Genomic DNA, 15,319 nt, shown 5'->3' with positions numbered 1-15,319 from the left:
TCTTGAAATTATTTTCAGCAACTGCACGAAAAAACAGATTCCTCTGTGTTTCTTGAATATTCTTTCCTTCCAAAATCTCGCCTGGCTATAGATCTTAGCCTCCTTTGACCAGGAAAGAAGAAAAAGGTGTGAAGCTACAGTATATGCATAATTTCCTAGTAGAAAAAGAACACTCCACTCTTATCAAAAGTGCAGAGTAAATAGACAAATTTTTAGACAAAAAATGTCAGTTTATTTCCTCTCTATAGAAAATGTAGCATCAAATATTAAAGATAACTCCCCAGTTCAAGAGCTATACCATATTTTAGGAAGACATTTATCTCCAAAGATGGTAATTACAATGACCCCAATATATCCATTTCTAAATTTATCTCCTGTGAAATATGTATACTTTTCAGAAAAGCAAACACACCAGAAAAAAAAAAAAAAACAGGTGGAAAAATGTCAGAAAGAAAGAACCACAAATTTAAAAATGTATTTCTTATTTTTGTTCAGAACATATACTAGAAGAAAGTAATAAGATCTACTAAAAGAAACATACAGTGTACATTATCGTGTAGTTTCCCAATTATTGGTTTGCATGTCATTCTTCATTCAGATCTCACCAAATAGAATTGTATGAGCAAAACCACACATTTGTATTCACATTTGTAAATGATAAAACAAATACAGCACTTACCTTGGCAGATTATATAATGGTGCCATTCTAAAGCAGGCAACCACTGCTCTTTTCCTCTGTTTAGACAGCAGTTTATGCCACACTGCTTTTTTGGACCGCTGAGGATGTTCAACCTGTTACATAAAATATATATGGAAAAATAAAAAATATGGCAACGTCTCCACTGTCTGGGCATAGTAATAATAATAAAAATGTTAGATAACATAAATCAACTGGAAAGATAAGAGAAGAATAAGAAATGGAAAAACGTGTTCTAGACAGAGTTCATTCAAGTGGTCAGTCAAATTGTAGAAATCCAATTTAAAATAAATGAATAAATACATAAAACTAAATCTCCCTTTCCTTTTATGGTATATTTATTTTCTTTGTTTACTTAATCCTACTTCTTAGGTCTTCCAGATGGAGTATTATTATCTTGAAACCATCTGCCAGGAAATCTTATATTTTATTACAAAGAATTTCACTCACTCTTCCTTTGGTACACTACTCTTTACATAGAGTTAAATTGTACACCTTAACAGAGGTTACATGTACAGGCTCAGAAGGAGTCTTCCTAAATACTATTAAGTGCTTATTTGTAATATTTACCATGACCAGCTACAATGGAAACGAATGAACTTTAAAAGTGAGACACAGACTCTTAGTTAGAACTAAACCTCTTCCACGAATCTAAATAGCTACAATGAACATAAGGTATTCCAAAATATCTTATTCAGCTACATTTCATAATGTTGCAGATCTGCTTTCAGATTAATTCGCTTTCTGCCTCCTGGCTTTAAAGTAGCATGAGATAAGATTGGGTCTGCTCCATTCTCATATTCTTTCATTTTCCTTTGTTCTACCTTCTATCCTAGTTTCCATCAAAAAATCAGAAGTTATGGTCCAAAAGACCAACAGTACATAGCCTGACTGGCTGGGAACTTTGATTCCAGGCTGTGCTACAGATGATTCCTTTCACATGGTCCATTCACAGTTTTTGCAATTTACTTTACATCTGCTCCATAAAGTTTGATTTTATTTAAATTACACTACTCCTGTAATGTTGGGATTGTTTGGGGAAGGTTGGGGAAGAAGTGTGGTTTGCTTGTTTTTTCAGTGGTTTGTTTTACAGACTACTGTGTAGTGGAATAATATCCTCTGTCTTCCAGCACCATCAAAGAAATCTATGGAAGTTAGCATCCCTAATCTGAAAGACTTAGTGATTCTGCCTAGTATTAAAATAAAACATTTTGTCTTAGAATATGAAGTGATGATGATGTTTATGAACACTGAGTATTCAATCCACACATACATGTAGTTATCAAAGAGGACTTTAGCAGTTTATTGAAATACCAAAAATTACTCATAGTTAAACAATAAGCATTTAATTAAACTGACTAAAAATACCACAAAGCATTCAGTAAAATTGGAGAATTACACTTGTAAGATTAAATGGCAGTATTCTACAACACTTTTTTTTTTTTCAAAATATAAAACACAAGTGAAAAAAATTGTTATTGATGAGAAAAGATAGAAAAGTATTCACTGCAAACATATTTACAAACACAAAACAAAGTCAGTGCTAACAATTTAGAAATCAGACAAATCCAAATGTGAAAGTTAGATAGTTAGTAATGTCTTCAAAAACAAACTCTCTATACTTTCCCAAAAGAAATAGCCTCGGCCTACACAAGCGGATCTCTGAAAATAATACAAACAAATAAATTAGTTGTGCAAGGAAAGAAAATACAAACAAATAGCTGAAGTACTGATCCTTCCAAGTGCCATAGGGAAAGTGGCCGGAGTATTTGTATATGAAGAACGAAGAACTATTACAGTTTATCATAGAAACAGTCCCAGTGATTATATATCTATTATTTCTAAAGAAACAAAATTACCCATTCAGTGAACGAAGCAAAAAGCAAATCAAAGCAAAGCAAAACAAAAAAAATCTATACCTGAGCACTAGCCTATAGAAGAGAAGTGAAGCTGTGGGGCCAAATCCCTAAATAGAAAGTTTCCAAGTACACAGAACAAAAGTAGGCAGCATTTACCTCATTAAAACTATTGATATGAAACATCCATATGGTATTTTGAGGGAAATCCAGGGTATTCTTATTTTTTATTGAGGGTATTTTGAGGTTCAGTGAAATTGATTCTGTAACAGAACTCTTTCTCTAGTAGGCTAACATGATTGCTGTGCTTTTATTCTATCATACATTGTGGAGGAATCGTTAAGTGAGGCAGGACATGTGAATGTTGAGCAGTTGGGAGACAATGGGCTGGTGAAGCACCGTACTCAACTCACATGAGCCTTGGCACGTATGCAGCTGGCTGAGAGACAATCAGGCTCAAGGACACAATGCCCTTGGGCCATCGGGAAAGTCCCTAAGGTGGGACAGGTAGCCAAAAGAAGGAGGACCAGACTGAAAAGCCCGGGAAGTGTTAACCAATCCTGAGCTTAGTTTCTGCAATATGTATGAGTTGATTATGTTCAAACTAGATAAAAGACGACTGAGCTATCCATTAAAGTTGAAGTTCACTGTTCACTCATATTGAGCGTCTGGGTCTTCCTTCCGTCGGCAACAATACATTATATCACTATACATTCTATCACTTATTTGATCCTCTTTTTCCTCTTCTATTCAACTATGTAAATATGCTGAATTTGCCAGTCTGCAAGGCTGGTAAACTATATAGAGAAGATGTGTGAGAAAAGAACAACTGGGATATATGTAATAACATATATATATATTACATCAATATACTGTATTGTATTGATGTATTTACATCAATATACAGTGTATGCGGGATACCAAGATTTCTGAGGGTCACTCAGCAAGCAAGCAAATACCACAAAGTATATACAAGTACTTCCATATATCCCTCAGATTCCTACTTGACTGAACCAGTGGCCTCTTCAAAGTATGGAAGCTTCCTTACATGAAAATCTGTGCCAAGCTTCTGAAATCAAAAAATCTAGTAAGAGAGCAAGACAGCCTTGAATTTTTAAGTATTCTTTCAAAAGGGAAAAAAAAAAAAAGCAAATTTTATGTGTGATCACTTAGTCTATGGTGCAACCAGCAGTGCTTATCTCTGCCACTAGAAATGCCCTTAAGGTTAATATGCTGCTTCTTCAGTATAAAAAACAAAATTAAATAAAAATAAAAATAAAAATAAATTAAAATAAAATAAAATAAAACAAAATAAAACAAAACAAAATAAAACAAAACAAAATAGACTTGCAACCACAGAAAAATATCTGAAGTTAAAAATACAGTTCAGTAAGCAAAATGAGAAAATTAAACTTACTAAATAGTCTTTGATTTGTAGGATGTACCAACATAGAATTTTTTAAATGTCAAAATTTAGCAAATTATTTTGTCAATTGGAAATTCTTCTTACATTTTTTCTAATTCGTATATAGTAAATAGACAAGTTATCTTTCAAGCCATCTCGCTGTCCAGCTTTATATAGCTAAAGTGTGCAACTTCTAATCAGATATTTATGTAGCCAGTTTAAGTTTCTTTCTAATTCCATAATTCAAGTATCTCGAATAAAGAAAAAAGCTTGAGAAAATACATTTTTCAGTTTTTTGTTTGTTTGTTTTTTTTAAATCACATTTCATGCTCCACAGACAATTTTTTGATCACTTCCTGGTAGATGCAGTGCACCAGAAGGATGCTAAAACATATGTATCACTAGTTCTTTTCCTAATAAATGATTATTGGAGCTGCTGAAAAAGCATTATATGATTGATATGACCACAAGATATTGGATTAAAAACCAGAAAGGAAAGCATCTAAACAGTAGCCACCAAATGGAAGAAAAAATAATATAAAGTTAAATTCAACAGATGAAAAGTACAACAGAGAGGCTGAATGCTTTTGTTTACAATAAGAGGCAATGTAATTGAGAAAATATGTCTCACCTGTTCCAGATGAAAAAGTACATTAGCTATATCAAGAACTCTTTCCACTGTCTTCTCTGGATCTGAGGAATCTTCATTCCTGTTTGGTAAATCTTTGTAAAGTGCCATCTGCCATCTAATGGCGGGATCCTCAAGCTGCAGGAGAAAGATTTCACGTGTAACCATGGCAAAATGTTCCAAATGTAGGAATAAATAGTTAATTAGTACAGAAACGGTTTCAAAGTACAACAAAGCATTTTATATTGCTAACCCGTACCTTTACATGGCTAACCCATAAGGTGTCCACTATGTTGACTAGGAGAACACAGGCAAATAAAACTTAAGACTGATTTGTGCAAGGTTTGTTGAAAGCTTCCAGAGGACTGAAAGTATTACAATCATACAAAGAGCAAATGATCATGGGCCAACAAATGGCACTGGTACCAGTGATGAATATATTATCTGAGGAAAAGTAATTAATATGAGGTAGAAAGAGGCACAACTTTATACACTGACTTGAATTATTATTAAAACAAATAATAATGAAATTGTTGCTTTGTTATTTGTGATTATTAGCTTTCAGTCATGGAAATTAGTCATGAAAATAAATCTTATTGACACCTGATTTTTTGGATTTAAGCTTTTTTAAAACATTAGAAAATCCTTACTTAACTGATTACTACCTAAAAAAATAAAGGTTAATTTATCAAAACAAAAAAAAAGTATTTTCTTATTAACCTACAAATTATAAAAAGCTGTATGAGGCAAAACATTTTTCTCATTTTTCTCTTTACATTTAATTTTCTCCATTTTGGTGATTTGTGATTCTCAGTTTTACTATTATCCATGGTTTTTTTTCTTTTTTGGTTTATTTTGTCTCCCAGTGCTTCTCCTATTCAACACTGATGCAACACACACTGAAAGCACTATTTTTTGTGCCAACAGCACTGAAGACATTTGCAATGTGAAACCCATTTTACTGAGAGCTGTAACCAGTGATCTATTCCCGACTGTGCAATTTAAGTGACACTGGCCTGGATTCCCAGAGCATTTGGGAGCCTAAACCCCATGGATTTGAATAGGGCTTAAACTCAACACTTACTTTTCTAAAACATCTTTGTGAATCCAGATTTCATTTTGTGCCTAGAATGAGACAATAACGCTAATTCACCTCCATAACACATCTTAAAATACACGGTTTACTGAAGTTCCAGGAATAATTATAAACTTACACAGTCGCTCAATAATAGCTTATTATAACCTAGAAAGCCACAATTGGCAGGTTTTTCTTCCACCTTTCGGATTTTCCATTTCTTAACAACTGTCACATCCACAGTCTTTGTGTGAGTATTTGATTGGATCATCATGAATGGATAGTCCACAAAAGACTTTTTATGCACAGGCAGAGATGTCTTTTGATCAGAGGACTCCTCACATTCTATCAAAGTACAGCTTTTTTGTATAGGTAGTTTTCTAAGGGCATGAGTAGTTGACATTTCAAGGTGTGAATTAGCATGGCTGGAAGAAGATTTTGGTGACTTGAGCTTCATCCATGTCAAAATGAATGCAAGTTTCGTCATCAATTTCTTGAAATAAAAGGCTCGGTACTGAGTAACAGCATGCAGGCATGCAAGGAAAGGAAAGACAGAAACAGGGTGAAGACAAATGTAGACAAAGGTAGACAAATGCATGAAATAGACGCTGAAACATTTATAGATAAAGATTAAGAAGGATGATTCTTAAACAGTGCAGTTTTCCAAAAACAAAAAATTGAGATAAATCACATATTAGCTCTAGCACAAATGACAGAACACAGTGTCTGTGAAACAAAAGTGGTCAACAGAAAACATCATTTAAAGAAAGAATATTGCTATGGTAATATTGCCGTGCCTGGAAGAAAATCAGACTTTTGATAAAGTGATAGCTTTCCTCTATTTTGAAAGTCACCTTACACAAATACCATCACAACTAAGTTACATTATTAACTGGTCACATTAAATAATAATTGAAGACCATTTGTTTTACATTGCTTTTATGTATAACTCCATTGGATAAAAAAGGGTGGTGTATGCACAAAATACATTGGTATTATTTTTCCTAGCAGGAAGCATGATTTTTTTTGACTTTACCTGACATGTACTCGATGTACAGTCACATGATACAGTGACTAAATACTAATGAAATCACAGTTTCATAGAGTAACCAACTGCAAGTAACAACTGAAGTTAACAGTAGACATAACTATAAATTATTAAATTTTAAATTTAGCTCTAATTTGAACTCTGAAATATGTCAGTAATAAATGATTCAAGAAAAGAACACCTATCTTTATCATGAAGTAAACATTGCCCAAGTTCACATATAAAATCACAATACATTTCAGGTTCAGGTGTTCATAGCGTGTGTCACTGCTTAAGTATACCCATATATGTTACCTATGAAACATACCATAGATCTTTATAAATGCTCCGTTCTTCCTAGTATGGAAGAATGCCTGTGTGGATTCTGTTGCTTTACAGCACACAATAATATTCACTATATATAGATAATTATTTCAAGCTCTTTTTTAGGATTTAACCAAATCTTTCGTAGTCAGAGGTAAACTTTCCTATGTGTACTCCATTTAATTTAAAGCTATTGGACTTTGATTTGTAATATTTTATGAGGAAAAGCATTAAACATTAGCTTTGCAAAATGATGCATCTTCCTGTGAGCCCCAGAAACCCCAAGCTCCATATAATCTTGTGATAGAGAAAGCAGAAGATAGGAGAAAATTCTGGAAGAACTACCGCACATCCAAACCATTTAAACAAACAAACATATTGTCATGTACATTGCAGTGGAATCTAGACTTCTGGATGATTCTTAAATACTATTTCAGGAAAAAAAAAAAAAAAAAGCCCGATATCCAACTCAGTTTTTTTGTTTTTCCTTGTCATCAATTAATGACTACGGCAAGTCCCTGATGTGAATCAAACTCTTCTGGGGGGGAAGTGGAGGGAGTAGGTAAAGGGTAATGCTAGATAAAGCAAAATCCATGGGTCTGATTGCTTTTTCCTTCAATACGTCATTTTATTCCACTTCCATATTCTGACCTCTTCTTTGCCATTATTCAAAGCATTAAAGAAAACAGCTTGGTTACATTAGGCCAGTTCAGGACTTCTTCCCTAAGGCTATTCATCTGGCACTAACTGGAATTCAACTAAAAAAAAATAATCTATACTTCTTCCAAAATGCTTTCTTTTCTGTGGGCTGCAAAACAGGGACAAAATATAGCCAAGCAGTGATTTTCTACTTTAGAGTATACAGAAGTGTCAGGTTTCCTTTCCTTCTCACTTCAAACAGATACAAGTAAACACTGAGCATTTTGCAAATTCTACCTCAAACAATCAGAAGGTAGAGTTTAAACAGTGATAGACCATGCTCAGCTTCTTATTGATCGTGCTAATTGGCAGAGATTCAAAAGGTCACAGGATATTTTATATAATACATATATAAACACATTAAAAAAACCTAATATTTAACCACTGAAAAAGTTACTTGACAGATGAGAAAAGGGGATTATGAGTTATCCTAAATAACTGATGCAGGCTGTCATTATATGAAATGTGACAACAATGAATTCAACAGAAGAAAGGTCATGTTTAAAAACTGCACATAAATTACCTTGCCCTGGAGATGAAGATTACTGCGTATGATGTCTCGTACTTCATCCTCAGTATCTTTCTGTCAACAAATTACAAATTATATAAATTAGGTATAGAAAGTAATTAAGAAAACATATTGTTAATATAAATGTCAAGCTTGGGTTTGGTCCAGATGATGAATAAAACTGACAATAAGGAAGTGAAGAAAATTTCTGTGGTAATACATCTTTTTGTGTGAGGCCAAAGCTAGCCATATCCAAACTCATAGGAACGAGTTCTGGATACCAACATTCGTATTTGTTCACATTTAGTCATTACACTGAATAAAGGTTTGAATTAAAATTATTACCTTATGGATATCTAAGTATATATCCATACAAACACACACGCATACTTTGACCAAATGAAATCAATATCATTAACAGAACTATTTCTTACTTTATAACACAATAGAGAGCACAGCCTTCTCTGATTTGATATCAGCTTCTTTCAGATAACTTTTATTATTTAAAAACATCCAGTTCAGTTGACAAAAGGTCAAATAGCCTGCTAGTTTGTACAAAGCTTCACAGCTTGATGAGGGAGTATATTCCAAATTACAATCACAATGTTGCACTGTGTGTTTATTCCTAGGGAATACTTTTAAAACAGTAAGAACGGGATCCCTACAGAAATTCTTGTACTCACATGGGAAAGATCAAAAAGAATTATTTATGCTACTTGACTGTGAACATAAGAAACAAGTAGTTCTTATATGCATTTCCTAATGTAAGTTTCATAAAATACAACAAACATCATTTAGCATTAAAAATTAAGAGAGAGAAATAACTGTTTTTAGTTAAGAATGTCATCTCTATCCATTTACTAATCATTTAGAAAATAAATACGACCAAATTGAAACCTTTTTTTTTGCCTTGAAAATGAGAACATGTAGATTGCTATTTACCACTGCCACCCATTGTGCCTTTATTCAACAGAATTACAGTCTTGACTATGAATAATAATTCTATATATTCCCACACTGCAACATTAAAATGAAAAAGATTATAGATCAAATAGAATTAATGTGAATGTTCCACTTCTAATGCTAGCCTTAAATTTTCATTTTCCAGGCTGAAGACTGCAAAATAAAAAGGTCAGACATTCCATCTGAGAAGTAGAAAAGCAGAAGAGCGAAGTCCAGCAACACTTCTAGGATACCAGAATATCTTCTGTTTAGCCCTGCTTATCATGAAATAAAGTTCAGCATTTCCTGAAATTAGCAGATTGCACAGTATTTGTGTCATGCTGTAAGAACAAAATGGGAAAAAAAATCAAAGAAATTCATTAGTAAAATATTTATTTCTTCTAGAAGTGCAACAAGTGCACCTACCATGCTGAATCGGTTTTTGGCCAGTGCAATTAGTTCTTGATCTCCAGGGGCACAAATATTTAGGCCAATGGGAAGTAACCTCTTCAGTGCTGCCACAATGAGAGAGGTCTGCATAGAGTACCGGTCACCTTTCCGCTTCATCTTCTTCCTCTCTTGGTCAGAAACTGCTGCCTGCAGCATAAAGCAAAGATGGAAAATAAATTAAAAATAAAATTTAAAAAATATATATCCAATATTAAATAGATAGTAGCATTGTCTCTGGCTCGACAATTTCCTTACTGCCTTATACAGCTGCATCATTACAAAATGGAATTGCCTTTTTATCATTGCCAGTATTTTGCATCAATATCTTGAGAATCCACTGTGCTTCTTAAATGACTACCTTTTGCTTTTTTTTTCAACAGTGCTTTTTCTTCCCATAAAGGGTTAATAAATATAATAATAAATAAATAAATAGCCATTCTTCTCTGGAGTCTTCCCATCAGCTTCCCCTTTGCAAAGAGAAAGATATAAAAATATTTACACTACCTTGGACATCTTAGATTTGGTGTCACTGATAAGGAAAGACATGTTATTGATTTCATTTTGTACCACAAAGTTCTGCTCTTCCCTTTTGAAATTCTGAAACATAGAAAATCTTAGTCAAAAGTGCTTACAGTATATGAGGAATGTATCCAAACAGATCTTACATAAAAATGTAGATGAAATGGAGATTTATAAAATCCACAAAAATAACACAAGGACAGAAAAATAGAATGGATGATCAAACAGCCTTGAATTTCAGATTTATTTATATTAACTGTCTCAGGATTTTTTTATTATTATTATTTTTTCCTATACTATAGTTTCACATTTCTTTGGTTATAGAATTACAGAATCATGGAATCATTAAGGTTGGAAAAGTCCTCTAAGACCATCTGGTCCAACCATCCCCTTACCACCAATATTACCCACTAAACCATGTCCCTAAGCACTACAGCCAACCTTTCCTTAAACACCCCCAAGAAAAGCAGCCATGATAAAATCTCCTCTACTTCACTATAAAAATATCGCCTTTACATATAAACCATGCATTTCATCTTTACCTTTATAAACCCCAGTATTATTTTGATGCAAGTTTGAATAAAAGACTGATGTTATACATACACAAGTAACTTGATGATCTAGTATCTATTTACAGTACAATGAGTTTTCTGCACATGTGAATGTTTATAATAAATCTTACAGTCCAACTGAAGCACAGCTACACAAATAAGAAGGTATCTTGTTCCCAAGACTTGAAAAAAATGAAGTTATGGCAGAAAATAAATTTGGTATAGACACAGTCCATAACAAGATCCAATATCTGAAATTGTTTAGTTTCTCTCAATTTTGAGTTTTTCCTTCTTTTTGCTCTAGTATTTGCAGGAATCATACTTTACTTTCATTTTTGCACCATCAGTGATGGTGTCTGATTAAGGGGTCTTACTCCAGACCCCTTGGTTTTTGCATATGAACTACAGAAAACAGACTTGAGAACCAAGCATTCTATATTTAGTAGAAGCGGAATTAAGAAGAAATCCTTAACTGGTAAAATTCATAAAATATGAAACAGTATCATCTTGGAAAAATATTTTATTTGGAGAACTACTTTAAGATGTATTTTATACTTCCTTGTTCTTAGAACATCAGCTGCCCTTACTAGCTTTCCTTCATGCAAGCCAGATACAGACCCAGGCTTAATATTTGAATTTTACACCTTTAACCAATTAAAGAAATAGAAATCTGCACTGCAATACAAATTAAGTCACTATAAGTCATGCTGTGCCTTTCCTTCAGAAAACTCTCATTCCACTAGTACTATTGAGTACCTTTTCAAATGAATTTTTATTGTAATTGCCCTAGAGGCTCAAGTGCACAGACTGCAATTTAGGAAAAAGTTTTTTCTTTAAATGAAACAACTAACATAGTGTTACTATGCTACAAAACACACAACTCCCACAACTAGGCAGACATTTTAAATGTTTTAAGTGTCAAACATGAAAGTCATTAATCACAGAAGTGCAGAATCACAGGGGTTGGAAGAGACCTCTGGAGATTATCGAGTCCAGCCCCCCTGCCAAAAGCAGGTTCCCTACAGTTGGTTGAGTTAATGCCTTCTCATCTGCAGTTTCACCTCTGTCAGGAAATATGTTTTCCCAAACACAGTCACTTAATAATTGTCTTGATTAAGAAAACTACCTTAAAATATATTTATCAAGGAATTACTTACATGGGACTTTGACCAGTAAATGAAGACTTCAGCCACCATGCGAAACAATTCCTCAGCTTCACTGTTGGGCTCTTTCAGCCATTTTGCCCTAAAATTCAGTAAAAGGGCAGAAATGCTGATTTCAAAAGTAGTTTTCAACATTTTACATGGATGAAAGCCAACAAAACCAACCACGCTTCTTTTTAATCCTTTCTAGTGGCAGTCACTTTTTGATGTCCTATTTCTAAACCCTTAAAATTACATTAATTGTTTTAATCACATTACCCTTTTACATTAATACTAGTTGTAATCCAATATATTTGGATTGGGCCTTTACTTTTTTTTTCTGTTTGTTTTTCTTCTCCTCTTCTGAAAAAGGCTCCAGCTTCTCCTAAATTGCAAAGCATCAGTTTGATCAACTTTAAGATTGTCAGGTTGAGTAAAAGCTAATTCAGTGCTAGACGTACCAAGGGATAAGAGATAGTATCGACAGGATGATTTTAAGATTTATTCACCTGTTCCTCTCCACATACCTGTTATAGTCCACAAATCTAATCAACAAAGGGTAGAAGGCATAGAGGTCCCGTGCCAAAGTGGTGAACTCATCTAGGATGAGCAGTTCAGCCTCCGACATGTCACCTCTGCCTTCTGCTCTTAGATGTTCTTCATCCGATACAACCACTGCTGCTTTTTTCTTTAGCTTATCCATCAGTGGCAGGAAGTGTGTCTTTAAGAGCTGTGGTTTCGCTTTGCTTATGATGGGCTGGGAAAACACTATTTAAGGCAATCAATATTATAATGTACACCTGGCCACAAAATACAAACAAAAATTTTTATCCTTATCCTCCAGCTTGTGTCTTATTTCTAGACTACAGAGTAAAATCCTGCCCCCATTGAAATCAGCAGAAGTTTTGCCAAGAATTAAATGCGGTCAGGATTTCAGTCAATTCACTTTGCAACTATGACGGCAGAAATCACAATTTAACAGATTAAGCTTGCAAGATCATAAACCTTGCCTCTTCACATGCATTCTGGCAACATACTGGTATTTGCCTGCATAATTTATTGAGCAATGTGGAAGTTTTGTAATAGTATGTATGGGTGGATACATACATAGCTAAATTAGTGCGCACATAAGTTTTATGGGTCACTTTTTTCTCTTCTGCATGCTGTTTATCAACTTGACTGAAGTAGGACTGGCAAACAATCTAGATATTTGTGAACCTACACATATAGCCTGTCTGTGTTTGTTACACACTTTAGGACAATGGAAGGCTTGTGCAAACAGAAATTAAACTGATTCAACCATCCACCAACCAGCCATTTGAGCCATTTGAAATTTGTTAGCCCAAGTTTTTTGCAAATCTACTCATAAAAATGAATATGTGAATTAGAACTTCATCTGGACCATTACAGCAAAACCATTTGTAACATATCCATAGATTACAAAGAATTTTAGGTAATTACAATTTATCCATAGAACACTTTTCATTAACAGCCCTCAGTAGACTAGGAATCCAGACTGCTATCGTAAAATAACTACTACAATAAGCATTGAAAAGTCATAAGAAAGCCTAAATGAAAAACTGAAATCACATTATTGTGATTTCACACATATACAAAATATGTATGTGCATATTCTGGAGGAAAAAGAAATAGTTTAACGTACTTCTTAAATTATTTATTAAGAGATTAAAACACACCACTTATACTACTTTTCCTTTATGCTCAGCAGTTGTAGTTCATCAAATTTGTATTTAAAAACAAGAGTGATATTCTGCTCGAGCTTTAACAGGAAAAAAGCAGAGTAATTCAGAGTGTATAAATGGATATATACCCTCAATATATTTACATGTTTATTCATCTATTTGCTTTTACATCTTACCTGCTAACCTCTTCATCCAGGCTCCTTCATCAATACCAAGGTTGTTATAGATGATTTTCAATATGTTACCCAACAGAGTGTTCATGTGCTCTGATGTCAAGGCTGTACAACACATTTCAGCCTTGTCAGGATTGTTTTCTGGCCCATGCTCCCACCAGTGTGACATGTAGCTACATAGCATAGGCAGTATCACTTCCATTATATGTGGCATTTGTGTGTAACGAATGCCAGACTCTGCCAGTTCCACAATTTCTTCCATTAGCTTCACCAAGGAAGGAATATTTGGGCAAACCTCTTCTACGCTAGTAGGCAAATTGAGAACTATTAAGAAAACAAAAAAAAAAGTCCAAAAATCAATAAAAAAAGTCATATATGGAAAATAATTATCTCCAGTGGCTATTCTGCCCTCTCTTTTTTTTTTCTTTTTTTTTTTCTTTTTTTTTTTTTTGTTATTTACATTTATACACTTCTAATCAAACGGGTAAACAAACAAACAACAACAGCAAAAAACAAACAACAATAAAAAAAACATGTTTTCACACCATTTAGCAAAAACTGGCTACAAACAAGCTTCAATAACAAAGCTTTCTATAATGAAAATAATTCCTTTGTGCAAGGTTCAACAATTAAAGATTAAATTTCAGAATTTCTTCCAATATGAGCTTTGCAGTTGAGAAAATATTAATACAATGAAACATACCTCCACATGATTCTACATGATTCCAAAGCAATATTTTGAGAACAGTATCTCAAAATTAAAATATTGGTATCTTTAAAAATGTAAAATAATCAGTTTTACCAGACCTTGCCCATTGATTTAGGAAAGAAATGTAATTAAGAGATTAAAAGAAAATTCTTGCACTATAATCTGCATGCAAAAATACACATTTACTAGGCAAGCAACATTTCTAGAGAAATCTGTTTTTTCATAAACATCATATGAGGTTCTAGAAATACCTGCTCTCTCTCTTGCATTCTTGGTATTGTAAATTGAGTAGATATTATGTTTGTTCAAATGAGTTTCCAAAAAAGCCACTGGAAAGGCACCTGAGAAGGCAGCCAAGCATTCTCCTAGTGCTGATCGTTGCCTGTGAATTAATAAACATCATTAAATACACAAATCTTTGACAAATACACTCTGGGGTAGTTGTAAATCAGCCTTTATTCTACTCTAAGATGTGCTCATCTCAAGCTAGTACTTTATTAGGATCATCAACACAAGAAAAGGTAGTAGAAAATGAAGTGCCACAAACTCTAATAATATATGAATTAAATGTTATGACATAAAATGTCAAAGATAGCCTACTTAGTTGGAAGCAAATGAGGAACATTCATGGAAAACACAAAGTCATCATAATAATGGCTTCTGTTGCATTCCTTTCCTCTCAGCTTTACTGACATTACAGTTTCTGCTACTGTTACCGAATAGACTGACGTATCAAGAGACCAAATATGACTATTGTATTTGAATTATAAAAATTTCCTTTTTCTGAGACATAGTAATAAGCAGACGTTAGCCTGGAAAGAAAGCCAAGTCCTTCACAAAATGTTAAATTGCTAATACTGGTTAATTACAATTTTTGCACAAAAATACTGCTCTCATCTCTTCAAACATAT

The 15,319-nt window shown here is 33.6% G+C and overlaps 1 protein-coding gene across 13 annotated transcripts in view; it reads right to left on the bottom strand.

The window, feature by feature from the left end:
• The window catches only part of RYR2 (ryanodine receptor 2), a 408,101-nt gene that overhangs the window by 62,824 nt on the left and 329,958 nt on the right, over positions 1–15,319 (bottom strand). For 8 of the 13 annotated variants that reach the window (XR_011094640.1, XM_068676244.1, XM_068676247.1 and 5 more), the window contains 10 exons: positions 14,660–14,790; positions 13,703–14,023; positions 12,351–12,591; positions 11,839–11,926; positions 10,116–10,208; positions 9,588–9,758; positions 8,235–8,294; positions 4,590–4,724; positions 2,325–2,359; positions 680–793 (listed from right to left, as the gene is read on the bottom strand). Coding sequence is in view for 12 of the 13 variants with exons in the window: in XM_068676244.1 (XP_068532345.1) it covers positions 680–793; positions 2,325–2,359; positions 4,590–4,724; positions 8,235–8,294; positions 9,588–9,758; positions 10,116–10,208; positions 11,839–11,926; positions 12,351–12,591; positions 13,703–14,023; positions 14,660–14,790 (1,389 nt within the window). In the remaining variant the exon portion in view is untranslated. The remainder of the gene's footprint in view (positions 1–679; positions 794–2,324; positions 2,360–4,589; positions 4,725–8,234; positions 8,295–9,587; positions 9,759–10,115; positions 10,209–11,838; positions 11,927–12,350; positions 12,592–13,702; positions 14,024–14,659; positions 14,791–15,319) is intronic. The other 5 variants (XM_068676249.1, XM_068676253.1, XM_068676250.1 and 2 more) reach the window with 1 other exon arrangement.

This window comes from Anas acuta, chromosome 3 (genome assembly GCF_963932015.1).
Source record: "Anas acuta chromosome 3, bAnaAcu1.1, whole genome shotgun sequence".
NCBI lineage: Eukaryota > Metazoa > Chordata > Aves > Anseriformes > Anatidae > Anas > Anas acuta.
The sequence above is the reverse complement of the archived record's forward strand: the minus strand, read 5'-3'. Positions and strand labels throughout refer to the sequence as shown.